This window comes from Artibeus jamaicensis, unplaced genomic scaffold (genome assembly GCF_021234435.1).
Source record: "Artibeus jamaicensis isolate MK-2021 breed Jamaican fruit bat unplaced genomic scaffold, CSHL_Jam_final contig_233, whole genome shotgun sequence".
NCBI classification, from domain to species: domain Eukaryota; kingdom Metazoa; phylum Chordata; class Mammalia; order Chiroptera; family Phyllostomidae; genus Artibeus; species Artibeus jamaicensis.
In genome coordinates this window covers 7490945-7516983 of record NW_026521486.1, presented here as the reverse complement: position 1 = coordinate 7516983, position 26039 = coordinate 7490945, and the positions used below count along the sequence as shown (strand labels likewise).

General features: G+C 56.9%; 2 protein-coding genes across 2 annotated transcripts; both read left to right on the top strand.

Annotated features, from left to right (window-relative positions):
• The first annotated feature begins 617 nt into the window (after positions 1–617).
• On the top strand, positions 618–12491 carry SH3BP1 (SH3 domain binding protein 1). The gene is made up of 18 exons (XM_037160471.2): positions 618–945; positions 2122–2164; positions 2370–2474; positions 3580–3656; positions 3957–4068; positions 4159–4235; positions 4726–4870; positions 5285–5353; positions 5529–5619; positions 6065–6210; positions 6933–7044; positions 7392–7473; positions 7565–7645; positions 8288–8404; positions 9104–9201; positions 9536–9707; positions 10325–10419; positions 11674–12491. Exons 1-18 carry the CDS (start codon positions 887–889, stop codon positions 12084–12086), a joined length of 2094 nt encoding a protein of 697 aa, XP_037016366.2. The 5' UTR covers positions 618–886; the 3' UTR covers positions 12087–12491.
• Positions 12492–14332: 1841 nt separating this feature from the next.
• On the top strand, positions 14333–20225 carry PDXP (pyridoxal phosphatase). The gene is made up of 2 exons (XM_037160702.2): positions 14333–15012; positions 18902–20225. The coding sequence occupies exons 1-2, from the start codon at positions 14439–14441 to the stop codon at positions 19216–19218; spliced, it is 891 nt and encodes a 296-aa protein (XP_037016597.2). The 5' UTR covers positions 14333–14438; the 3' UTR covers positions 19219–20225.
• Positions 20226–26039: the final 5814 nt, after the last annotated feature.

The following is a 26039-nucleotide window of genomic DNA, read 5'->3' as shown; positions in this document are numbered from 1 at the left end:
TTTTGTGTGGAAAACCAAAGAGGTAACTACTGAGTCTGGAGGAACAGAGCAGCACCCACATCACTGACTTACAAGAAGGAAGGGCAGAGACTGAGAAGGTTTACCGGGAGAAGGGGCTTGACGGATGGACGAAAACTGCCAGGGCTGGGGCTGGGGGCGAGCAGGGTGTCCAGGAACTGTTCTGGGAGTGTTCGCTATCGCTGGAGGGAGCAGGAGATCTCCTCTACTCTTTGCGTCAGACAGGGCCCGGAGGGCTGGCGCATCTGCAGGCCGTTAGAGACAAGTCCAGAGTGCCAGAGAGTTGGCCAAGGGCACACAGCAGGGAGCAGGCCAAGGGGGGTGTCCAGGGCAGCATCTTTTGGAAGACCCAGATGCGCCAAGATGGATCAGGAAGGCCTGTCCTTAGCCTCGGGCTCTTAAGCAAGAAGCCTTCTTTCCCCTTTGAGAGGATTGCAAAGGTTATTTATACCCCGTCAGGCAGGCCGGTGGGTGGGGCAGGAACTTGAGGCAGGCGCGGTGGCAGGAACGGGCTTACCTGCTTCCCGCCACCGCGGTTGGGCGAGGCGGCCGGGGAGGAGCCGCGCACCACCTGTAGACGGCCGGGCGACCGGCGGACCTACACTTTCCCGGCTGGCTAGGGCCGAAGGGAGCCCGGAAGACGGGGAGAGCAGAACCCAAACTTGGAGAGAGGAGTGACCTGGGGGCCGGGGGCGGAGCCGTGAGCAGCGCGGCGGGAGCGAGCACGAGCGGGAGCGCGCTGGCCCAGGAAGCGGAGAGCGCCGCCCACCAGCCCGAGCGTGAGTGCAGAGGGCAGAGGCAGGCTGAGCTAGGGGCTGCCGGCCCGCGACCCCTGCCGTGACCCCACAGCCTCCAGCCCACTCCCAAGATGATGAAGAGGCAGCTGCATCGCATGCGGCAGCTGGCCCACACGGGCAGCTTGGGACGGTGAGTGTCCACTCCGTTCTTTCCAGTCCCACGCTCACCCCCGCTCGACCCGAGGGAAGGTGGTGGAGCGGGGGCGGGGGTGGGAGCCGTTGTGGGGGGCGACTGGAGACAGCTGGACAGCCAGCCTCTGACTAACCAGAGCCCTGCCACTCTTCCCTCTGAAGGCCACCCCCGCCTCCCAGCCAGAGCAGGAGGGAAAGGCGCAACCTCTTTGGGGAAGGGGCACCCGCCGCCCCTGATTGGAGTGGGGTGCGGGGAGGATCAAGGATGCTGAGCCTTCTCTGCTTCCGTGGGCATCCGAGTGAACGCTCCTTCCCGGCCTCACTTGTCCCCTCTGTGCAATGGGGACAGTTAACCATCTCTGGTTGCCTGTGGGGAGGGGCAGTCAGGGCCCCAGATCTTGGGGGAGGAGAGGAGACTGGGTCCTGGTGTGGTGGGAGGGGCCTGTTCCCACGGGTCCCATGTGTGCCCCACTCCCCACAGCCCAGAGGCTTGCTTCTCTGTATTGCTTCTGCTTTCCCATCCTCAGGTGGAAACATCCCCCAGCCTCCTTGCCCCATCCCCAACCCCTGAGCTGGTGGAGTGGAGGCCGGAAGTTTGGGGAGCTCCCCCAGCCCGCCTTCTCTACTCTTCCCCCTGCGTTGGGAGTTTCCCATCTCTGGGCCCACCGGAGACCTGGTTCTGGTCTCACACTGGGACAGATGCCTTTATGGGTGGACCCGGGCAGTCAGGCTGCCTTGCTCTGAGCCTGTGTCCCCATGTGTCCCTGGGCAAGGGCCCAGGGTCTGTCCACCACTACAGTCCAGTGTCCTGTGTGGCTGACGGCCCCAGAGTCTGAGCTCACACACTTCCCGTTCTTGGGGCCAGCCCAGGCCTCCTCTCCTCAACGCAGCAGAAGAGACAAGCTGGGCCCTGGGGTGCCCCCCTAGTCTCCCCTTTGGTTTCATCCACTCTCTCTTGGGACTCAGCCCTGGGTGGAGGAGGAAAAGCCATGTATCCTATTGACATCCCCATGGAATGTGCTCCAACTGGGATGAGGCAGGCAGCCACCCAGGGCGGGCCCCAACTGGGAGGGGTGCTGGAAGCACCTGGGGTCCAGGCACCCTGTTGGGGGGTTGGTTTCCTAAGCTGGGCCAGCTCAGCAAAAGCTCTCCCCCGACCCCATCCCCCTTGCAGCACCCCGGAGACTGCCGAGTTCCTGGGTGAGGACCTCCAGCAGGTACGTGCCCAGGCTGGCCGTGGGTGGCGAGGCAGGTCTGTGCAAGCTGTCAGCCCCGGGCCGGGCGGGGACGCCAATTGGGGGCCTCAGTTGAGTCACTTCCCAAGCTGTTGGCCATAGGGTCCCCAAGAGGGGGGAAGAGAAAGGGCAGTGGGAGGGACGACAGCAACCTCCTGGGATCCTTAACCCCCACACCCCCTCCCAGGTGGAGCAGCGGCTGGAGCCAGCCAAGCGGGCAGCCCACAGCGTCCACAAGCGACTGCAGGCTTGTCTTCAGGGCCAGAGTGGGGCGGATATGGACAAGCGGGTGGTGAGTAGGGGTCCCAGGGAAGAAGGGGCCTGGCAGGACACCTCTGTCCAATGGGAAGTGAGGTTGGAACTGGGTCTCCCTTCCAGTCTGCACCTCTGGCCCTAAGCTGGTAAAGACTGCTCTGTCACAAGGCCCCTGGGGATGCTACTCTTGAGGCCCTATGCCTTCCCCCATCCTCTTCTTTACCCCTCCCCCCTCTCTGCACCAATCCCCGAGCCGAGGTCAGGCCTCTGACTGCACCTGAACTTCTCTGTCCAATGCAGGCCCTCTCAACTAGGGCAGTCTGTGAGGGCTTCTCGAAGGAAGTGGCACTGGAGCTGGATTTCTGGTGATACTCACTGGTATTAATGAACAGGCAGGGTGTATGCACTGTTAGTCTGTTGCTAAGATGTGTCAGTGCGTTGCCTCACTCGGTGCTGACAGCAGTGCTAGGCGGAGGCTGCCTTTATTAGCACTGGTGCAGATGAGGAAGCGGAGCCTCACAGAGGTGAAGTGACTCGCTCGGAGTCACGCAAGCTCATCAATGGCAGAACTGAGATTTGAACCCTGATCCGTCTGACCAAACCTTGTGCTCTCTGTAACTCTAGGTGGGAATAGGTTTTGGAATCAGTCAATAGTTCAGTGTGGCCAAAGCTCCGGGAGAGAGGCAGAGCAGCAGCAGTCTTGGAGGTTTGGGGCTTCACCGAGGCTGTGTCCGCCACACATGCCCTGGGGCGGGGGTGTGGGCCCACTTCTAGGCCTGTCCCAGCTCTTCTGTTTTCCTTCCAACTGTGCTCTTAGTTTTCCCGGTTGTGATGGCGTTTGGCCATTCCTCCCCCGCCAATCAAGTGGCTTCTGGGAGTGGGAAAGGGGACCCTAGAAGGATAGGAGGTCTTTACAGGGTCCCAGGAAGAGGTCACCCCCACCGTGCCTTGTCATCGTCCTGCTTCCACTCTCATCTGTGACCGTGGTCCTCCTGGGTTCCCTGCTCCTCTGTCCACGCCCAGTGCCTCGGTGGGGTTCCGTCCCCGAGGGACACACCGTGAGCGGGTGAAGGGAGGCCCGCAGGCAAGGGCAGGCGCTCATGCTCACAGCTGGCCCTGCCCTGCCCTGCCCTGCCCTGCAGAAGAAGCTTCCCCTCATGGCCCTGTCCACCACGATGGCCGAGAGCTTCAAAGAGCTGGACCCTGATTCCAGCATGGGGTGAGCACAACGGGGCCTCAGCCTTCCCCTGGACAGGCCAAGGAGGGATCTGGACTGGAAGGGGGTCCACGGCAGGGGGTCCACCCAGTGGAAGGGTAGCCAGGCTGGGGAGAGTGTCTGGGCTGGGGACAGTGACCTGGTCAGTGAGGACAGGCAGGCCTGGGAGGGCATTGGGCTCAGGGAGGATGGAGGAGCCATAAGAAGGGGCAGGAGGTGATGGGGAGAGAAGAAGCCCCACCCAGCCTCTCCAGATTGGGGCGAGGGGCTACAGGAGCTGGGCCCATGGTGCTGTGTCCACAGGAAGGCCCTGGAGATGAGCTGTGCCATTCAAAACCAGCTGGCTCGCATCCTGGCCGAGTTTGAGATGAACTTGGAGAAGGATGTCCTGCAGCCTCTCAACAGGCTGAGTGAGGTGACCCTATCTGCTTTCCAGGGCTTCCCCGGTCCCTGGCCCCCACCCCCCTAGCCCACTCACCCCCTCCCTCCTCATGCCTGTGCCTAGGAGGAGCTGCCAGCCATCCTCAAGCACAAGAAAAGCTTGCAGAAGCTGGTGTCCGACTGGAATACCCTCAAGAGCAGGTGGGAGCTACAGCGTCTGAGTGGGGTCCAGGCCTGGGTCAGCCCACAGAGGGGGCCAGATAGCTTCGGGGCCCTTCCCACACTGGGAGGGCACTGGGCACAGAGTGTGTGTTTGTGCACATGTCTGGTCCTTAGGAACACGTGGTGAGGTTACATGTGAAGGTACCTCTGTATGTGTGTGTGTGCATATGCTTATGCCAGCTGGGGGTGACCCCAAAGCCTAAGATAGCCCTAAAAAGTTCTCCCACCCTCTACTCTGCAGTTGGGTGGTTGTGACTTCCAAGCCTACCACCAGGTGGCGCCCCCAAGCACTCATGGTCTAGGCCGCAGTGGAGCTCTGGGATTTGCATCTATAAATCCCAGAATCCCGTGTGGTCAGGGATTTGCATCTGTGATTCCCACAATCCTGTGAGGTCAGGCATACGGAGGGGACACCTGACTTTGGACATGAATGGGGACAGTGACCACCCTACCTTGGGATCGTCCCCAGGCTCAGCCAAGCAGCTAAGAACTCAGGCAGTGGTCAGGGTGGGGGCGGCGGCCCAGGCAGTTACAGCCACACAGCCACGGCCAACAAGGTGGAGACGCTGAAGGAGGAGGAGGAGGAGCTGAAGAAGAAGGTGGAGCAGTGCAAGGTGAGGAGGCACTTGGGGTTGCCCGGATGTGTGGGGGTGGCAGAGGTGGGAGCTGTCCTTTCACAGGTAAGGAAACTGACGCTCACAGAGGTGGTGCCACCTGCTCAGGGCCACATAGGTAGGAGGCCGCAGAGCCAGGTGCACTGCAGCCCGGGTGTGTTTGCTGAGTGAGTGAATGAAAGGTGGATGGATGGATGGATGGATGAATAAATGGTTATGGGGACACGGAGGTGAGGACTAGAAGCCGGAAAAGCCCCTCAGGAGTTCAAGGAGGTTCATGTGGGAGGTCCCCAAGTACAAACCTTGGCAGAGAGAAGAGAGCAGACTGGGACCCCTCACATACAACTTAGGCCAGTCATAACCCCTCTGGGTCCCAGCCTCACTGATACAAGCCCTCCCGGCTTCGTCCCCAAGGATGAGTATTTGGCCGACCTGTACCACTTTGCCACCAAGGAGGACACATATGCCAACTACTTCATAAACGTGAGTCCAAGACTGGGCTGCAGCCCCCCAGCACACTGGGCTGGACACCAGAGCCAGAGGGTCTCTCTGAGAGGGAAGGAGGGAGGGAGGGAAAGAGGGAGGGGTCTGCTCTTATGGACCCTGAGGGAGGCCAGCTTCCCTCACTTTCCCTGGGGGCGCTCCCTTGTCCCCTCAGCTCATGGAGATTCAGGCCGATTACCATCGCAAGTCTCTGAGCTCTCTGGATGCTGCCCTGGCTGAGCTGAGGGAGAACCACAGCCAAACAGGTGGGGACACAGGAGGCCCTGACCCTGTACTTGAGACCCCCAAGTGCTTAGGCATGTGCAGGAGCTGGCACTACATTCTGAAAGGCAACGGGTGGCCACAGATGCGTTCTGAGCCGGGGAAGGGTCGACAAGATCTGTGGTGCAGGGCTTGCTCTGGCTGCTGCTGCATGGAGGACCGAAGGGGGTGGGCAGGGTGTCAGGACTGGAGCCAGGAGACCTGTCAGGAGGCAGAAGGGAGGTGATGGTGGCCTGAACTGGGGCAGAAGCAGGGGAAGTGGGCAGATTCGAGAGCTATGTCGGATGACTTCAGGGTGCGAGGTCCGGTGGCTAGGTGGGAGGCAGTACCATTGGCCAAAGCAGTAGGCCCTTGAGGATGTCTGGGGGGAGCCCCTGGCTGCTCGTGGGTGGGAGGACCCTGGGCCGCTGATCTGTCTCGTCCCTGCAGACCCCTCCCCCTCGATGATGGCCACCCCCTTCTCCAGGGTGTATGGGGTGTCACTGGGAGTTCACCTGCAAGAGCTGGGCCGGGACATCGCCCTGCCCATCGAGGCCTGCGTCCTGATGCTGCTTTCTGAGGGCGTGAAGGAGGAGGTGGGACACTCTGGGGCAGGTGGGGAGGGCATGTCGGGCCCTCAGCCTGTCCCAGACCTCCCCCATGCTGCCCACCCACCCTCAGAGCACTGGTCCTGGGAGGGGGCGTGGCCTCCCGTTGCCGAAGTGACACTACCACCCACTTAGTGATGCTCCCATGGGCCAGGCAGGCACTGTGCTCTGCATCCGGTGCACTGAGGAACTTAGTTATCCCGGGAACCCTGGGAGGGAGCTCTTAGTGGCTCCATGTCGCAAGGGGAGATAGATCAAGAGGCAGACATGCCCGTGGGCACGTGAGAGGGTGGCGGTGGAGCCAAGGACTTGGGTGCAGTCACCGATGCAGGCTGCCCTCACCCGCCTTTCGTGCCTCAGCGTTGCCAGTCCATCGGCTCTTGCCCAAGCACAGACCCCTAGAAGGCAGAACTGCTCAAAGACTGAGGCCCCTCCAGGGTCCTGTGGGTCCCCTCCCACTCCTCACCCACATGTCTCCCCACGACTTTCCTCAGCCCTTCCCAGACATCCCCCTTTGATCCAGATCCAAGACCTTTCCAGCTGAGAGGACCCATGGACACTGGTGTCCCCTCTACCTACCAGACCTGGGGACATGGGCCAGTGAGGGCCAGCCACCTGCCCCAAACCATGAGTGAGGCAGGGCCTTCTAGCTGGGGTGTCCTGTCCCACCCACCCCTCCGTGACCCCACCTGGTCCCTCTCGCGCCGCAGGGCCTCTTCCGTCTTGCCGCTGGGGCCTCGGTGCTGAAGCGCCTCAAGCAGACGATGGCCTCAGACCCGTACAGCCTGCAGGAGTTCTGCTCTGACCCCCACGCCGTGGCAGGTGCCTGCTCCCAGGAGCCCAGGGTGGGGGGCTGCCCCCCCAAATCTCTGCACCTCTACTGCCTGAAATGATCCCGCAGGTTTGGTTTAAGGCTGATAATCTGCTGAGGGGACACAGGGGTCCACAGAGTAGGGTTCGTGACGAACCCCCTGACATATGTGTGCCCTTTTCTGAGAACAAAATCTCTGGCCTTCATCGTTTTCTCTGAAGGGCCCACAGCCCAAGAATGGTAGACCTAGACACCTTAGTGTAAACAAGGGCCAGAGGCTCCTGGCAGATGCAGCGAGCTGGGTGCTGGGGCAAAGGTGGAGGCTTGGGCTGCATCTGAGCTCACATCACCACCTCAGGTGCCCTCAAGTCCTATCTGCGGGAGCTGCCGGAGCCCCTGATGACCTTTGACCTCTACGACGATTGGATGAGGGCAGCCAGGTGAGGTTGGAGGTAGGGGGTTCTGGGGAAGAGGAGGCTGCAGAGGTGCCACTACCCTGGGCTGGCTCACCAGGTCTGTCCCCGTCCCCAGCTTAAAGGAGCCCGGAGTCCGGCTGGAGGCCCTCCAAGAGGTGTGCAGCCGCCTGCCCCGAGAGAACTTCAGTAACCTCAGGTGAGCCCCACGCTGGGCCCCTGGCTCCTGGAAGCCAGGGCCCTGCCAGGACTCTGGGGTCTGGGTTTGCGTGCTGCTTCCTTGTCCTAAGCAATATGTCTAATGCAGATGGACTAGTCATATTTTTACTTTTTATTATTTTTACTTCAAATATGGAACACTTTCCGAATTTGCATGCCATCCTCGCACAGAGGGCCATGCTGCCATGCTGATTCCTGTACCACTTCGATTTTAGCGTATGTGCTGCCAAAGTAAGCACTGTACTGCTCATATTTTTTAATACTGGATGTTGAACTTCGTATGTACTTTGAACCTCTGAAGCCACACCACCTGGCTTCACACCCCTGCCATTGTGGGGCCCTGAGCAGGCGAATCCACCTCTCTGTACCTTGGCTAGACGATTTGGAGCATAACAATGCCTGTCCCACAGGGTGCTGGGTGAGTCTCAACTTAGCTCAGTGCCTGACATGTAGGTGGCACTCAATACGTCAGCTGACTTAATTATTACAAATTTCAAGCCAGCCTGTGTGCTGTCTCGCCACCTTTTGGAAACCCAGGAAAGTCTCGGGTCTCAGGGGCGTGGATGCGCGTCTGCGGCCTGATGCCCCGCCCTTGGCCCAAGCCCCACTCCCGCCTCCCCAGGTACCTGATGAAGTTCCTGGCACGTCTGGCAGAAGAGCAAGAGGTGAACAAGATGACACCCAGCAATATCGCCATCGTCCTGGGGCCCAACCTGCTGTGGCCCCCTGAGAGAGGGGGGTGAGTAGAGATGGCGGTCCCCAACCCAACTGCCTGCTTTTTGTCTTTCTCCCGGGCCTTGGTCCCCTCATCTCTGGATGGGCTGAGCAGCTCCTGTTCTCAAGGCTGCCATGAAGGGCAGCCCAAAGGGATCGTGGACCCCACAGGGCTTCAGAGATAGCATTCTGGGCAATGGGGTGCTTGGAAGGCTGGGAGCCCAAGGTCTGGTTCTAGCACCTTCCAGCCATGAGCCAGAGGAAGTCACTCTCTTCACCTCCATTTCCTCATCTGTAAATTAGAAATCATATAAAGACTGAGGACCTTCGCTTTGGGAATTAAGCGAGAGAATGAAGGGAAGCAGGCTTTATAAACGGCAAAGTGCTGTCCTGTGTGAGGGACCATTCCTGCTCCCTGGCCATGGACCGCCAAAGGGTGCCGTTCATTCTCTGAGTGCAGTCACCCGGTAGAGGCTGCCTGGACCCAGCCCTGGGGGGAAGGCGCCATGACCCACGGGTGACGCCTGTCGTGTGCAAAGGGAAGGAAAAATTTGGTGTGAGAGTGGTGTGTTTGCCATCCACGGTGCCTGTGAGCTTTTGAGAACAGGGACCTGGTGTGATTAATTGGTCCCTGGGTCCCCAGTGGCCAGCACAGGGCCAGGGAGAGTTGGGGCCCCTGAGACTTTGCTTGGTGGTGACTCACGTTCACCCCCTTCTGTCCCAGGGACCAGGCGCAGCTGGATGCAGCTTCGGTGTCATCCATTCAGGTGGTGGGTGTGGTGGAGGCTCTGATACAGAGCGCAGACACCCTTTTCCCCGGAGGTGAAGCTCCTGCCTGCGAGCGCCCCTTCCTACCCCGTGCCTGACTCCGTGCCCTCCAGACCAGCCTCAGTCCCCAGCAGCCCCACGCCCTCCCCACGGGGCCCAGAGGAAATGGCTTCTCTATTTTGAGTCTTGGTGTCCCCTCTGTAAAATGGGGGTGCTCCTGCCCGAGTCGGGGGGTTGCTGTGAGGCTCCTGTGGGGGTGGGAAGGTGAAACGTGGCCCAGACAGTGTTGGGGAAGAGGAAGAGAGGTCCTGGTGCCGGCACCCCTGGCAGGGAGCCCGTCGGAGCCCGTCGGAGCCCGGAAGCAAGGCCTGCTTCCTTCCATCTGCAGATGTCAACTTCAATGTGTCAGGCCTGTTCTCGGCCCTAGTCCCCCAGGACAAGGTCGGCGACAGGCCGGCCTCCGAGGAGCTTCCAACCATGGCTGCACCCACCCCAGCCCCAGCCCCAGCCCCGGCCCCGGCCCCGGCCCCGGCCCCAGCCTCAGTGGCTACCAAGGAAAGGTAAGGACCCATGGGTAAGAACGGCCCCCTGTCCGGACCCCACGATGCCCAGCCCGAGGCACCATCTCGGGGCTTCCAACAGCACGTCAGGAAGTGGCAGGATTGTGTTTTCCCCCCAAATGCCAGGTTTCCCAGTTTGCAGTGGGTGGGGTGGGGGCCCTGCTGTGACAGCCCCCTCAGCCTCTGATGCGTTTCCTCTTCTGTCATGTGGCTGTTTACTGAGCACCAACCATAGCAAGCTCTGAGGGCGGTGGTTGTCCAGGGCAGCCCTCTGCGCTGTGTCCACTCTCTGGTCCTAGTGGCCAGAACACCCCGGAGAGATCACAAGGAGGCTGAGAGTTGGGGCGGGGTGTTCCACTTTCTGTCCCTCACCCTGGCCCCATCAGGGGCCATGGACACTGTCACAGCATCACACAGCCACCAGGGGCTCTGTGGATGCGAACCCTAGCCAATGCCAGAGTGTTTGGGGGGCAGGGGGGCAGCCTGGGGACAGATCCCATGCCTGACCACAAGGTGGATGACCCAGACTCAACCTGTTGGCTGGGAGTCTCCCAAAGATTCCAGGAGACGTGTGAGAGGTGGCCAAGCTTGACCCTGACCCTCTCCTTCCCTCACAGGACAGAGTCCGAGGCGCCTCCCAGACCAGCCTCCCCCAAGGTCAGCAGGAGCCCCCCAGAGGCAGCCGCCCCAGCAGAGGACACGGCTCGGAAAAGTGAGTTGGCTGTGGGAGGCCTGGGGGCAGGGTGGGTGGGGGTTGGTGGGGGTGGGCAGTCCAGACTATCCCGTGTGTTCAGGCAGCAGGGGAGGCCGGGGGGCCAGGGCTTCAGCCTGAACCCTCCAGCTGTGTGACCTCGGCCCAGTGACGTCACCTGCTTGCCTCAGCTTCCCCCTCTGTGGACAATAAGTGCACCTGCTTTGTAGGGCTGTTTAGAGGATCAGATGCTGCCTCCTGGCTCAGGTGCCGTGTAAGGGGGGCCAGTGTGAGTGAGCAGGGGGGCAGTGGGATTTAGTTTCTCAAGAAGCCCGGAGGTCACAGAGTGAGGAGGGAGGTCAGAGGCTTCAAAGGGCAATGAGGGAGGGGAGGTGGCGGTGCTGGGGGCTGGGGGGCCCTTCGGAGCACTCACCTGTTGAGCTGCCCGATAGCCAGGTAGACGGAAAGCTGAGGGTTCAGATGCAGAGTCTGCCTGAGTGACTGGGAGCCGTGGGAGGCCCACCCAGCCCAGGAGGCTCTAGAGTTTTCCACCCAGGTGTACAGAGTAGAGCCCGGAGTAATGGAGTGGCCACAGGTACCTCCAGACCAGCAGGAGCTGGTGGGTTGCTCAGGAATCTTCCCTCAGGAGGCAGGCATCTAGTCGCCTCTCCTGGATGCAGGGCCGGTGAGACATTTGCTCACTTGCGCACAATTCGTGGGACTGTCACTGCGTCACCTGAGCTGGTCCTCGCCTCAGCCCTGGGAGGTTCATCCCATCTTACCACACTGAGGCCCCAGGAGGCAAGTGATTTGCATAAATCCCCCAGCGGGAGGAGGCAGAGCTGGGGCCAGAGCCCAGACCTCCTGGCCCCGCCTAACCCTTCAACCACCCCTGGGCATCAGAATTGTGCAGCCGCATCTCTGAACCTAAGTGGAGTAGTTCTGGTGGGCTTCTGAAAGGAGGTGAGCGAGACGCGAGACCGAGTGTCAGGGGGAATGGGTAGCGTTTCCTCATTTGACAGGAATGTGCTGCACACCTACTCTGTGCCCAGCCCTGTGCTAGCCACCTGCACGTACGATAGCCACATGCAGATCACGTTCTAGTGGGGGAGATAAGCAAAATAATGCAGAGAGGCCGGGGTGACGAGGACCAGCTGTGGGAACTGTGTTCCAGCAAAAGGAACAGCAGGTGCAAAAGTCCTGAGATGCAACCGAACTTGGTGGCTTTGCCACAGGCTCTGTGGACACCTCACTGCCCCTTTCCTTCCTCTACAGCCAAACGTCTGGCACCAGCCCGACCCACCATGCCACCCCCCCAGGTCTCCAGCACCCGCTCCTCGTCTCCAGCCCCACCCCTGCCCCCTGGCCCTGGCAGCCCTGTAGCTCCCCGAGCTTTGCCCCGCCGTCTGGTTGGCAGCAACCTCCGGGCCCCCACAGTGCCACCCCCATTGCCTCCGATGCCCCCTCAGCCTGCCCGGCGCCAGAGCCTGCGCTTACCAGCCTCCCCCAGCCAGACTTCCCCGGGTCCAGCCTCCCCCAGCCCAGTATCTCTGAGCACGCCTGAGCAGGTAGACCTAGGGGTAGCCACAGAGGATGGAGGGGCCCCTGAGGCTGTAGGCAGGACCCCCACTCCTGCAGCTATGCCCCCTCAGCCTCAGCCCAGGAGCGTTGCCTCAGAGACCAACTGAGCTAGTGGCTCCTCCCTGACAGTCCTTGGTGTCCCCTCCCTCCCACCTGGTCCTCCCAGGACAGAGCCCTCACCCCTTTGCCCACAGCCTTTACCTCCAAGTGCCTTGGTGCCCGCTGGGTCGGCCCCCATGGCAGGGAGGACTCAGGCCAGTTCTCCATTTCCAGTCCTTTTCCTCTTGGGTTCACCCTGGGCTTGGGGTGCTCAGCCGACTGCACTCTCTGGCAAGGTCCCAGGGGAGCCACCAGAAGGAAGGAGAGTGTGCCTGCTCCTACAGGACTTTGATCTTTCTCTTGCCAACATATTTTTTTTGTAAGGCAGGTAAATTATTTTGGACAAAACTGGAGCAGCTGCCCAAAAGATAGCTTTATTTTCTGTACTCAAAATAAATGGGGAAAATTGCCTATTCTCTGCCTCTTTTCCTTCTTCCTGTCTGAAATAATGACAGCTGAAGTTTTTAGGCACCTACTCTAGGGCACACACTGCTTTTCTGCTCAAGATTTCCATTTAATCCTCTCCCTGGGGAGGAAATCCCATGACCTCTTACAGGTGAGCAGACCAAAGCTGAGAACATGACCTGCCAAGGTCACACGGTGAGTGAGGCATGGACCTGGGATTAGGACCCAGGTCTGACTGCTTCTGGGGCCTGGGCCTGGGCCTGGGCCTGGGCCTCATCCCAGGCAATTAACTTAAGTTCTTGGTATTCTGGTCTCTTCATCCGGGAACCCAGGTAACAACTTCCACTGCAAAAGTGTTCTGGTGATTAAAGGAGACTCCTGTGAAGACCAGGCACCATCCTCACACACAGAAGTACCCCATAAGTGATGGCTGCCCCTGATGCCAGGTCCCCCAGTCTGCTCCCCAAAAAGCAAGGGTGGACCTGTCTGCAAACCGTCCCTGAGGCTGCTCTGCCAGACCCTGCCTGGGCTAGGTTCCTGACTCAGCGCTATACCCAAGTTGCTCCTGGGAACAGGCAGGCAGAACTGATGGCTGGAATCAAGTGTCAAGACTACTGGGAGCTCATATTGCCCCAGTTACAGTAAAACCATCTAACCCAGAGTGGTGGTGTGTGTCCAAAGGGTGAAGATCAAGGAAATGGAAGAGGGGATATCCAAGGGGAGTCTTTCAGGAACAGTCCAGGTGAAAAGGGGGAAGAAGGAAGAATGTTCCAAGCCATGGGAACCACCTATGCATCGCGGAAACTCCAGGACATTGGGGAACAGAAAGTGCCTCCCCTCAAAGCCTGGATTACAGGAGGCTCTGGAGCTCCAGGTGCTCCTGGAAGTCCCACGGGTCTTCAGAGCCTTCTTGGAGGTGGGCTGGCAGCCTAAGGATGGTGACACATCTCTCCCCAAGGGGGAGCCTGGGCAGCAGGGTCACCCCTCACTGTCCTGGGCAACTGGCCACTGACGCTCCGGCTCCTTCCCTCCCCGGGGTGCTTGGCGACAGGGCTGTCTCTAGCCCACTGCCTCTCCACCCGGACCTCACAATAGAATCCTTGGTAATTATACACAAAGACACCCCCCAAAGTGCCAGGCTACACCCAAAACAAAGCAGAATCTCTGGGGTCCTACCACGCATCGGTATTTTGAAAACCATTTGTCAAAAGTCATCAAACTTTACACTTAGGATGTATACATCTTACTGCATGTAAATTTTATATTTAAAAATAGTGAGTGCTCCACCGGGCTCTCCAGTGCAGCAAGCGTACGCACAGTGCACCAGTGTAGGCCCACTGGTGTAGGCCACGGGCACCAGCGCTCAGGAATACCCATGTACCATTCTCCTCATCATACCCACAGGCTTCTCAGGACTTCGTTCACACCTGGAGCGCCCCCCCCCGTTCACAGGGCAGGGAAATTTGACCCAAAGACATCTCCCTTAGCATCCGTTTTCCTCCCGGCAACCAGCTCTCCTAAGCTTCTTATTGGCTAGGGGCACAGGGCGGCATTTCTCGCCACAGTTTTTTTTCTTGTAACTCGTTATTGGTCAAAAACAGCATCAGTCTCCCAGGCTCCCACCCCGTAGGAGGGTTTCAGAGTTAAAACTCAGCAGCGATTGGCCTAGAAGAGCCAGGAGGCGAGGCAAAGGATCAAGCGAGCTCTTCATTGGTCCTCTCTCCTTGGTACGAACCGCAATTCCACCCTTTTCTTCAAGCTCAATTTGCTCGAGGCCTCCCACCTTTCCAAGGTTTTCGCCTCTATTGGCCCATGTCCAGGTCGTAACCCCGCCCCCCCGGCCCTTTCGACGCGCCGATTGGTAGGTGCGGGGCACCAGTGGGTTGCGGGCCGTTGCTCCGTGCCCGCGGAGAGAAAGCCGCGCGGCGCGGGCGTGCGGGCAGCCAGCTGGCTGCATGGCGCGTTGCGAGCGCCTATGCGGCGCGGCCCTGCGCGACGTGCTGGGTCGGTCGCAGGGGGTCCTGTTCGACTGCGACGGGGTGCTGTGGAACGGCGAGCGCGCCGTGCCGGGAGCCCCAGAGCTGGTGGAGCGGCTGGCGCGTGCCGGCAAGGCGGTGTTGTTCGTGAGCAACAACAGCCGGCGCGCGCGGCCGGAGCTGGCTCTCCGCTTCGCGCGCCTCGGCTTCACAGGGCTGCGCGCCGAGCAAGTCTTTAGCTCCGCGGTGTGCGCAGCGCGTTTGCTGCGCCAGCGCCTGTCCGGACCGCCAGACGCGCCGGACTCAGTGTTCGTGCTGGGCGGCGAGGGGCTACGTGCCGAGCTGCGGGCTGCGGGGCTGCGCTTGGCTGGGGATCCCGGCGAAGACCCGGGCGCGGCCCCGCGCGTGCGTGCCGTGCTCGTGGGCTACGATGAGCACTTTTCCTTCTCCAAGCTGAGCGAGGCGTGCGCGCACCTGCGGAACCCCGACTGCCTGCTGGTGGCCACCGACCGCGACCCGTGGCACCCGCTCAGTGACGGCAGCCGGACCCCTGGTGAGCGCGGGGGTGGCCAGGAAAGCGAGGTGGGGAGGAGCAACCTGGAGGTGAGGGTCGGGGAAGTGTTGTCTCCAGGTGACAGATAGGGAACAGGAGGGTTGCTGGCGCGGCTACCACCCAGCAAAAGCGCAGGGTGCTTTGTGTCAAGGCCTGGTAATTCTTGCAGCCGCCTCACGACGAGGGGAAGCACTCGTGTCCCCAATGGACAGATGGAGAAACCGAGGCCCATGATGGCCCTTGGGATCGCAGGCGGAATCCAGGCTCCCCGACTCCCAGCCCTAACCTTCCTGAACCTGCCTCAAGGACTCCTGTGTTTTTGTCTCTCTCGCTGTTGGGGTGAGGTCGGAGATTTGGGGACAAAGCCTGGAAGGGGTGCTTTCCTATTGGAGAGTAGGAATACCAACCACGTCGGCAGGCTGTAGGCAGGTGTGCCGGAGCACAGGTGTTGGAGTTTGACCTGAGTCCATTTGCAGCTCCAGGGGGCTGGAATCTTCTTACGTTACATAACCTCAGAGCATCCGTGTGCTGGCTGTAAAAATGGGAACGCCAGCATGCCAGTGTCATCAGTGTGAACAGCAGTCTGTGCACTTAGGGACTCAAATGCTGTGGGCTGTATCCAAAACCCTGTCGTTGTAACATTTGGTATCCATTCTTATGTAGTTTCCAAATTACTCTGGAGATATGGGGGTAATTGTCCCATTTTTCAGTTAAAGGAACTGAGGCTGAGAGAGCAGAAGTGAGCTGCCCAAGAGTACAGGGACAAGAACTTGCATCTTGTGGCCACCCAGGCCCGACCTCCTCCATCTAAGGCACTCTTCACTGCTGTTGTCTGGGTGCTCAGCCCTGCAGAGGAAGCAGGAACAGGTGGAGGCTGCTACGGAGGGTTCGAGTTAGGCAAGAGCAAATGGTAGCGGAGGCTAACTGACAGTGATAAGTGTGTGAACATGTTAGTACTCCAGTCGGCAGGCTGAGGGCAGGGACAGATGTCCCATCACTCCATCCTTGCTGGTGACTAACCCAGACAGTTCTTAATACCAAATACTGGTGGGGCAGGGTGGTACTCCTTGAGGATTAGACACAGTATTATGGTACGGTGGCAGGGAGCACCTAGAGTTTAGGGGATCTGGGAAGGCTTCCTGGAGGAGACATCTTGCAGAACCAGAGGATGACCATGGAACAGGGCTGGGGCCATGGCAGAACCAGTTCCAGTCTGGGAATCTATAGTTCCAGGCCTGTCCTAGCTTTGTTGCATCCCTACTTGCTGCATTACCACTTCCGCCTCAGTTTTCCCATAAACCCAAGGTAGGGGCTCCCCATCTGCAGCAACTCCTGCCTCCCTGGGCCATGCTACGAAAAGTGAGTTTCTCCCTGGAGGCCTCAGAATTCAGGTGGAGGCAGTGGGTGAAGAGGCGGTGGTGTCAGAGGACTCAGGAGCGGTGGAGTCAGAGGACTCAGGAGCGGTGGTGTGAAAGAGCCCAGGACAGACCAGGCCCTGCCCAGGCTGCCCCTGCCGCCTCAGCACCCACTGGGCTGTGCCTGCAGCCCTGCTGGTCATTCCCACAGCCTGGAGGGGGAGGCAGAGGCTCAGCAAATACAGAAATACAGTGCTGCTGTCGTGTTTGTACCCTGAATGGTGCAGCTTTGGGACAGGGGCATGCAAGTGTTAATGAAGACCTCCATTATGCATCAACTCTGAAATCATGCAAATCTCTCACCCCAATTTCCCCTCCCCCTGCAGGCCTCCTAAATTGTATGTTTACTTTGTAACATATGGCAGCCACTTGAGCTGGCAAATGGAAATGCCTGCTTAGGTATATGCCACCGTCAAAACATGCAACAAGCACGTGCCCTCCTGGCACTGGAAACAGGCACAGCCCATGCAGCAGGGCACAGAAACATTGGCATCTCTGGCCCAGTCGGCCTCTGCCACGACGGCAGGCAGGCGCGGGAAGAGAATTCAGGCTGGAGACAAAAAACTAGGTTATAGGTTATGGGCCTTAGGTTATAGGATGTTGAGAGAAGGGGATCGTGGTGATTTGAGAGCGGAAGTCCATAGACTCCCCAGCTGGGTAGTTTGCTCCCCCAAGTAGAGGGCTCTTCATTGTTCTCACTGCTCTATCCCAGGGCCTAGCAGTGCCTGGTGTCTCGTTGGGCCTCAGTAAATAGTAGCTGAGTGAATGAAATGGGATATGGAGGCCATGGGTGAGCAGCCCTTTCCCGGTGGGGAAGGAAGGGGCTGACAGCCGAGAACTTTCTCGAGCCCAGAGAAACACTGGGGTGACTCAGCTGAGCCCTTTGCAACCTAGAAGGACTCTCTCACCAAAGGGGCATATGGCTTTTCTTTCCTCCTCAGTTCTTATGAAAACAAGTGGGCAAGTTCTTAGTCAGATGTCAGGGAGAACCTCCCAGTGGTATTGCTCTGAGCCAGCGCTGCCGGTCCTGTGACACGGGGGAAGTCCTTCCTCCATGTCGGGGGCCGCCTTACCCCCTGCCCCCGCCCCTGAGCCTTTGTCTTAACTACACTGTGAGGAGGGAGATTCGAGGCCAGAGCACCCGGGGTCTGACCAGCGGTGTGCTGAGAAACATGTAGTGATTGGGGGAGCCCTGATTTGTATCATTTGCCAACGTCTGTGTAAATACCCACCACAATGTCAGGTTTTTAAGCTACTGACGTGAAGTCACTGAACATGGAATGGGGAAGGTATGTGCCTGCCTTCATAGTATTTCCACTGGTTCAGCCAGAAATCATCTTAGACAGTGGTAAAACCTTTAGGGAGTGATCAGTTTGGGGAATGTATTATCTTTGTTTTAAACATAATTACTTGATTGTAAGTTTATATGAGTGGAGTTAAATGTGGCTGTTTCACCACCAGCTCACTGAATTCCTGAAAAATGACACGCTCAGCACTCCCAAACGAGCTCGGGCTGGCCCAGCACACGAGTGGGCCGTACCCACCTGAATGCAGCGTATCTGCCACTTTTTAAGCTGTGCAGCCCTGGACAAGTTACTTAACATCACTGAGCATCAGCTTTCTCGTCTGTAAAATGGGCTTCCATGAGCACCCAGCACAGCCCCTGGCACTTAAGAATGTGCTTAGTAAATTGTGATTATCATCATCATCTGTTCAAGGACATTAGTGTGAAGACAGAACATTCTAGCACAAAGAGGTGCCTGGGGGACAGGCACAGTGGACCTATTGTGTGGGGCAGATGGTCAGGAGTCAGAACTGTCCTTTGCAAAACAGCCCTCCCCTTGTTGAACGCTTGGGCATGGCCCACAGTTTTGGGTATTGTAGTTCCTGTGGCCACAGACACCTCCAAGCATGTAGCTTTTTGTCTCCAGTCTGAATTCTCTTTCTGTGCCCGCTCTCCAGGTGGAGGTCAGAGGTGCGAATGTTTCTGTGCCCTGCTGTGCGCCGAATGGGCTGCGCCTGTTCCCATTGCCAGGAGCGCAAGTGCTTGTAGCAGTAACCACAGTACCCAGAGCCCTGCCTCTGTGGTGCCTGCAGCGCCTCTTCGAAGGCAGGCGTTACTTGCATCCTCCTTTGCCAACAAGTCCCCGGAAACTCAGACGGTGGCTTGCCCGAAGGCACGCAGCTGCCAGCGGGGAACAGTGAGCCTCAGGCAGGACCAACCGGGGCCAGGCCCAGTGCAGGCAGTAGCTCATTCAGTCCTTAGGACACCCCTGTGAGATAAGTGCTATATGAGGGGCGGGGAGACTGCAACACAGAGGGGTGATCAATGGCTGTCCAGAAAAAGGTGGGGGTGGAGCCTGAATGTGGGTGTCTGGGGGAGGGTCTGGACCCCTCACCACTCCAGTGAGATTTGGAAGTAGGCCTTCGGCCTCCGTGCGCCAGGCTCTGACTGAATGTCTGTCTCCCTGCAGGCACCGGGAGCCTGGCAGCTGCGGTGGAAACAGCCTCGGGACGCCAGGCCCTGGTGGTGGGCAAGCCCAGCCCTTACATGTTCGAGTGCATCACGGAACACTTCAGTGTGGACCCTGCCCGCATGCTCATGGTGGGTGACCGCCTGGAGACCGACATCCTCTTCGGCCACCGCTGTGGCATGACCACCGTGCTCACGCTCACGGGGGTCTCCCGCCTGGAGGAGGCCCAGGCCTATCTGGCAGCTGGCCAGCAGGACCTGGTGCCCCATTACTATGTGGAGAGCGTCGCGGACTTAATGGAAGGGCTGGAGCACTGAGGCCACCTGACCTGCACCCACAGCCCTGCCCTTCCCCATCCTGATCCCATAGATGGAGGTGATGTAGGTGCAGGTGATGGGCCGGGAGCTGCGTTGAGTGCCACTGGCTCTCTGGCCCCAGTCCCTACACCCTGGTGGGGCTGAGACCCGGGGAAGGTGTTAGGGCCCTTATATCCCAAGGTGGCGGAGCACTCTTTGCTGTGCCAAAAGCTGCCTCCCTTGCCCCACTGGTTTGCCCTGGCCTAACCCAGCCAAGGTGGCCTTTTGTCCCGCCCTGTGACCACCCCTTGTTGAAATCTGCACCCTGATGTCACTGAAGATTTCCCCCAACCCTGAGCCCTTAACTCCCTTACCCCTCCCTGGGGCCTCTAGAACTCTACCTGCTCCCCAGGTCCTGGCCTTGGGCTCCTGCTGGCCAATCAGAGGTCTAGGTATCCACAAACCACTGTTGTCCCAAGCCCAGAATGGACCAATCAGAAGGCTAAGTCATAGTGATTCACTGATGTTGGGTTCTGAGTGGACCAGCTAGGAGCGTACGTGACAGCGACCCTTTCATGCCCTAGATCGTGGGCAGACCAGCCAGGACGGCAGGAAGTGGCCTGCTGGTCTTGTAGATCTTGAATAGGACAGAAGCCTGGGAGGCAGTGGCCTCTTGACAACCTGGGCCTCACGGGGTGAGCCAGGATCCAGGTTTCTGTCTGTAGATAAGGCCCATGCACTGAAGGCAGCCCTCTGTCACGGCTACTGTCCACGGGGCCCCTCAATGGCTCTGGGGCCACTGGAGCCAAGTGCCCTGCCCTCCCGGCCAGTGTTGATGGTGGCAACAGCCCGGCGTGGGGGCCTTCGTGTCCCTCCCTGTGCCATCAGTGTTTGCTGTGCCACCTCTGCCCCGTGCCCGTCCTGGCTCTATTTATTATTGTGTGCCGGTGGGGGTGGGGCTGGGCCTCCCCTGCCGCCTCCACCCTGTTGTAACCAGCCCCCCGTGCAGAATAAAGTGCGAGTGGGATTGTCTGTGTGGGCTGGAGTCTGTCCACTGCAGTGGTGGGGGCGGGGCCGCCACAACCCTCCCCTGCTGGAGAGATCCACCCCAGTTCCCAGGTGTCTGTCTGCACGAGTACCTAACCCGGCCACACATTGTCCCTCAGTGAGTCTTTGTATGTAGCGACTGGTGTCAGAACCCTGCTCAGAAAACCCCACCAGCCTGTGTCCGTCACCCCACTTTAGGAAGGAGGTACTTGGGGAATAAAGATCGGGAAGGCAGTGCGAACTCTCCCACGGGCAGGTGCTCACCTACGAAGCACCATCACCTGAGGCAGGACTTGAATTTGTGTTAGCTGACTCCAGGGGACTGCACCCCTTCTCTGGAGAGAAGGGGAGCAGGGGGGTGGTTCCCCAGCCTGTGGCACCCCTCCTTGCACATCCTTCACACTCAGCCCTGTGTGGCTTGCCCTGCTGGGCCTGAACCCCTCCCGGCTGGGCACGCATCGCCACCTCCCAGGCACCCGGTGCAGAAGGTGGGCTCGGCTGTCAGCTGGCCCTGGGGCAGCCCAGAGCGGCCTATGGGGCGATGCTGTGGCTGTCCCAAGCCTGGCTGTCACCGAGTGCACAAGCCCCTTCGCGCTCAGCCTGCGTCCTCATTCGTAGAGTGAAGGGTGGGTCTGGGAGGTCTCTAGCAATTCTGTGCAGTGTGATTCTTCTCTGGGAGAGGGATGCTTGACCAAGTCTCAGTCAGCATCATGAGGTCAGCAGATTGCATGTGTGGAGGCCTGGGGCTGAGTCAGAAACAGCTTAGCCTGGCTGAGGTGTGAGGGAGTTTAGGGCTGCCCCTTCAGGGCTGTCTGGCGTCCTCCAGGTGTGTCCCTCTGCTGTGCTGTGTCCCAAACAATGGGCACCTCTCCCCGGACCAGCATCCTGGGGCAGACTTCTTGGCCTGGCTTGCGTCTGTCTCAGTACCTGGGCCCAAGGAGACAGCACAGCTGTTCTCCAGCCTGAGTCACATGCCCCCAACCCCCACCCAGGGGAAGGCAGTACTTGCCTCCCTGGCCTCCTTCAGACAGCAGCTGCTCCCCAGCTTTCTGGCTCACAGAACCCTGATTTCCTTCAGGGAAGCACTTGGGGGCATGTGAGTTAGAGCAGGGTAGACATCCCAACCCCAGGAAGTGAAACTTGATCTTTAAGGCTTAAATATAAGCCAGTCATTGTGGCTTGATTGCCCCTAGCCTGTGGTTGGGTTAGCCATGGACTTGCGATGCACTTTTTTTGATTTGTTCATTTTTGACTTGTGTTTGTCTGTCTTTGTTGTTTTATGATACACTTCTGACCACTAAAACATGAGTGGAGGTCCCAGGAATGTCAGCCTCACTTTTAAAGCGGGATGTGGAGTAGGGACTCACTCTTCCGGCTTTGGGTATAGAAGCCGTTCTGAGATCACGAGGTGTGACCAACATATTTCCCAGCTTCTGCAGAGAAAAAAAAAAAAAAAAGATGGGAAGAACTTGCTGGAGTTATTTCCTCCTCGACTTTCAGTTTAGAAAATTTCAAACCCACAGAAAAAGTGCAAGAATGGTGCAATGAACACCCTTCACTCGGTTCCCGGTTGTTGATGTTTCGGGGCGCTGATGCCGCTGGGCCACAAAACGAAACAACTTTGCACTGCACCCCAGCTTTCAGTGGTTTCCTCGTTTGCCTTCTCCCCGTGTTGACTACTTTCTTGGTGACCACAGACCTTAGAGGTACTTTCTGTTGCCCTGAGTAATTTTTCCCTTTGGGGACGGCCTTGAGGCTGGTGACCCAGGCTCAGACTCACTGAAATCAACGCGGTCTAGCATCACGGTGGCACCCACCACTCTCCTGATCTCATTTTAAGTGTCACCAATAACCATAACCGAGGGATGACATATTGTGCCTTTTTTGCATTTTCCTTATTGGTCCAATAAGGCAGCTCGCCAAGGGTTAGAGCCATCTCTAAATTCTGTTGGTCACTTTCATGGTGGTTAAAGCTTCCTCGCGCCCACCCTTCTTCCTTTCCCTTCCCAAACCACACGCGTCCATGAACCAGGGCTGTCTTAGCATATCCGACTCTATCACCAGCTAGAGGGAAACTGTTGCCTCCACTTACTGAGTGCTTCTGACAGCGAGGTGTGGGTTTTCTACAGCAAACGTTTCTCCAGTTCTCTGCAGACACCAGCAGGGTGTCTGACCATTTCTGATACTGCCCAGAGTTAGTGCAGTACTGCAGGTTAAGCTTTTCTTCTGCTTCAAATGCCAGTGACAAGCCCAGGTTGTCCTCTGTACTTCTGACCAACTGGCTATAAATTGCAGGTTCCCGTGATCCTCTTCTCGGGTTGGATACAGGTTCACAGAACTCAGGAGCATTTATGTTTGCCGGTTTATTAAGTAAGAAAGGAGGTGATGAAGGATACAGATGAAGCTAGACAAAGAGATACACGGGGCAGGGTGGGGGCGTCCAGGAGCATCCCAAATGCAAAAGCTTCTTCCACCCTCTGAGCAGGGGGGTACACTCGCCAACCCAGCAGCTCTCCCGACCCTGTGCTTGAGGGATTTTTCTGGAGGCTCCATCTTGTGGTCACGATGATTGAATTGACCATCACCAGCCTCTCCCCTCCCCAGAGGATGGGGGTGCAGCTGAAAGTCCCAAGCTTCTCATTGGTCCTTCTGATGACCAGCCCCATCTGAAGCCCTCCAGAAGCCCACCCAGAGTCCCCTCATTAGAACAAAAGATGCTCCTGTCACTCAGGAAACTTCTGTGTGGGGAAGGGGGTCACAGATGCAGTGTTGGAACCAAAGATGCTTTTAGCATCTCTATTGCTTATGAAATTAGAAGGGTTTTAGGGACTCTGTCACTAACTGGGGTCAGAGACCAAATATACATTTCTTATCCTATACCCTCCAACTTTATTTTTAAGGAGATTTAAACCCACAGGAAATATTAGAACAGCAAACGAACACCCTCATGACCCTCACCCAGAATCCCGGTTGTTAACATTTGCCCCATTTGTTTAATTGTTCTTTACATATATTTACCTTCATTAAAAAAGATTTTATTTATTTACTTTTTTAAAAAGATTTTATTTGTTTATTTTTAGAGAGGCAAAGGGAGAAAGGAAGGGACACATCAGTGTGTGGTTGCCTCTCACGCGCCCCCAACTGGTGACCCGTCGGCAACCTGGGCATGTGCCCTGACTGGGAATGGAACCAGCGACCCACCTTGGTTTATAGGCTGGTGGTGCTCAATCCACCGAGCCACACCAGCCAGGGCTGCATATACGTACCTTTTAAACTGATTCACTCGAGAGTACATTGCAGATGTTAAAGATAGTTCACCCCAGATCTTTTAGCTTCTCTCCCCTAAAAGCAAGGACTGTCCACACAGCTGTAATCCATGATCAGGCAAAAGCCCAGATCTTTGATGATTTCACTGAGCCACTGAGTTCACGTGCCAGGAAACCTCCCAGCTCCAGACTTCTTGCTGTGTGAACGTTTCCCTTTAGAGCATTTCTCACTGTTTTCCTGCCCCAAACTCTCCCATACACAGGCTCCAGGCGCATCATAGAAAACGTTAGAAATCACTCACTTCCCACAGTAAGTATATATGGGGTGTTTTCTGATACGCATTTCTCATGGTATTTTTATACTTTTGTTTTAGATGTTATTTGGCTATGGGGATATTATTTAGGAGTGACCAGCCTCTAGGAAGACCAGGGCCCACTTTTGACATAAGGAAACTCAACCTCCAAAATTGTTTTCAAATATAATACGATTTGTATTAACAACCTCCGTTTAAGTCTGAGCACAGTAAACATCTTTTTAAACATTACATTCCATTGACCATACCATCACAGCTGCCCCAATTCTCCCCCACCCCCGCCTCCACCCAGCACACCCTGTTTCCCGCCACCCTCCGCAATCCTCACACCGCCGTCCGTGTTCATGGGACATGCTGGGCCGTGCACATAAGACCCCTGGCCCCTCCACCTCCCACACTGCAACCACCGACCTGCACCTCCCGACCCCCCACCTCCCCACCCCGCCGTCTGGCATCCGGCATCCATCAAAAGGCTGTCCACAACCAAGCTTCTGTCCCTGCTCTTCCTGTCCCCCCACCGCTTTCCAGACTCAGTTTCCGTTGTGGACAGACAGGTATGTATTGCCCTTCTGTTGTCCACAACCTGGATTCTTCCCTTCCTGAAACCAGCCCCTGCCGCCTTTCACATGGTAACGGTTTGGTGATGATGACCTTGCCCCGTGTTTCGTTGTCTGGGAAGCTCTTCATCTGCCCTTTGATTCCAAATGGATCTCTTTTTTTTTCTTTTTATTGTTTATTTGTCTTTAAAGTATATTTTGTTGATTATGCTATTACAGTCCCAAGTTTTCCCCATTTCACCTCCTCTGCTGTGCACCACCCCCACCGGCATTCTACCCCCCTTAGTTCATGTTCACAGATCATGTATATAATTTCTTTCGCTTCTCCATTTCCCATACTATTCTTAACTTCCCCCTGTCTATTTTATTCTTACCAATTATGCTTCTTATTCTCTGTACCTTTTTCCCCACTCTCCCCTTGCCCCTCCCCACCAATAACCCTCCATGTGACCTTCATTTCTGTGATTCTGTTCTAGTTGTTTGCTTAATTTGTTTTCGTTTTTGTTTTTTAGGTTTGGTTGTTGATAGTTGTCAATCTACTGTTCATATTTTTATTTTCTTTTTCTTAGATAAGTCCCTTTAACATTTCGAGAGAGGGGAAGCCCTATAATAAGGGCTTGGTGATGATGAACTCATTGAACTTGACCTTATCTGAGAAGCACTTTATCTGCCCTTCCATTCTAAATGAAAGCTTTGCTGGTTAGAGTCATCTTGGCTGTAGGTCCTTGCCTTTCATGACTTGGAATACTTCTTTCCAGCCCCTCCTTACCTGTAAGGTCTCTTTTGAGAAATCAGTTGACAGTCTGATGGGGACTCCTTTGTAAGTAACTGTCTCTTTTTCTCTTGCTGCTTCTAAGATTCTCTCCACATCTCTAATCTTGGGTGATGTAATTACGACATGTCTTGGTGTGGTCCATTTTGGGTCCAACTTGTTTGGGACCCTCTGCTTCCTGGACGTGTATGTATATTTCCTTTGCCAAATTAGCAAAGTTCTTTTTCATTATTTTTCAAATAAGTTTTCTATTTCTTCTTCCTCTCCCTCTGGCAGCCCTATGATTCAGGTGTTGGCATGCTTGGAGATGTCCCAGAGTCTTCTTACTCTGTCCTTGTTTTTTTTTTTTTTTAAGATTTTATTTATTTCTCTTTAGAGGGGAAGGGAAGGAGAGAAGGAGAGAAATATCAAAGTATGGTTGCCTCTCGTGAGTCCCCTGCTGGGAACTGGCCTGCAACCCAGGCATGTGCCCCGACTGGGAATCGAACTGCGATCGTGTGGTTCGCAGGCCCGCGCTCAATCCACTGAGCTACACCAGCCAGGGCTTGTCCTTGTTTTTTTGAATTCTTGTTTCTTCACTCTGTTCTGGTCAAATGTTTATTTCTTCCTTATGTTCCAAATTGTGGATATGAACCCTGGCTTCCTTCCCTTCACTGTTGGTTTCCTGTGGATTTTCTTTTATTCACTTACTGTAAGCTTCATGTCTTCCCATATGCGTTTGCCGTACTCAATGAGGTCTCTGAGCATCCTTCTCACTAGTGTTTTGAACTCTGCATCTGATAGGCTGGCTGTCTCTGTTTTGTTTAGTCATTTCTCTGGGGTTTTATTCTGTACTTTCATTTGGGCCATATTTCTTTGTCTCCTCAGTTAGGCAGCTTCCCTGTGT

Bases quoted from the DNA above. Each gene is read 5' to 3' on its own strand.
- SH3BP1 (XM_037160471.2), top strand. From the start codon at position 887: ATGATGAAGAGGCAGCTGCATCGCATGCGGCAGCTGGCCCACACGGGC. The intron at 2,475-3,579 runs GTGAGTAGGGGT...CCTGCCCTGCAG, and splicing joins CGGATATGGACAAGCGGGTG to AAGAAGCTTCCCCTCATGGC. The intron at 7,474-7,564 runs GTGAGGTTGGAG...CCCCGTCCCCAG, and splicing joins GATTGGATGAGGGCAGCCAG to CTTAAAGGAGCCCGGAGTCC.
- PDXP (XM_037160702.2), top strand. From the start codon at position 14,439: ATGGCGCGTTGCGAGCGCCTATGCGGCGCGGCCCTGCGCGACGTGCTG. The intron at 15,013-18,901 runs GTGAGCGCGGGG...GTCTCCCTGCAG, and splicing joins TGACGGCAGCCGGACCCCTG to GCACCGGGAGCCTGGCAGCT.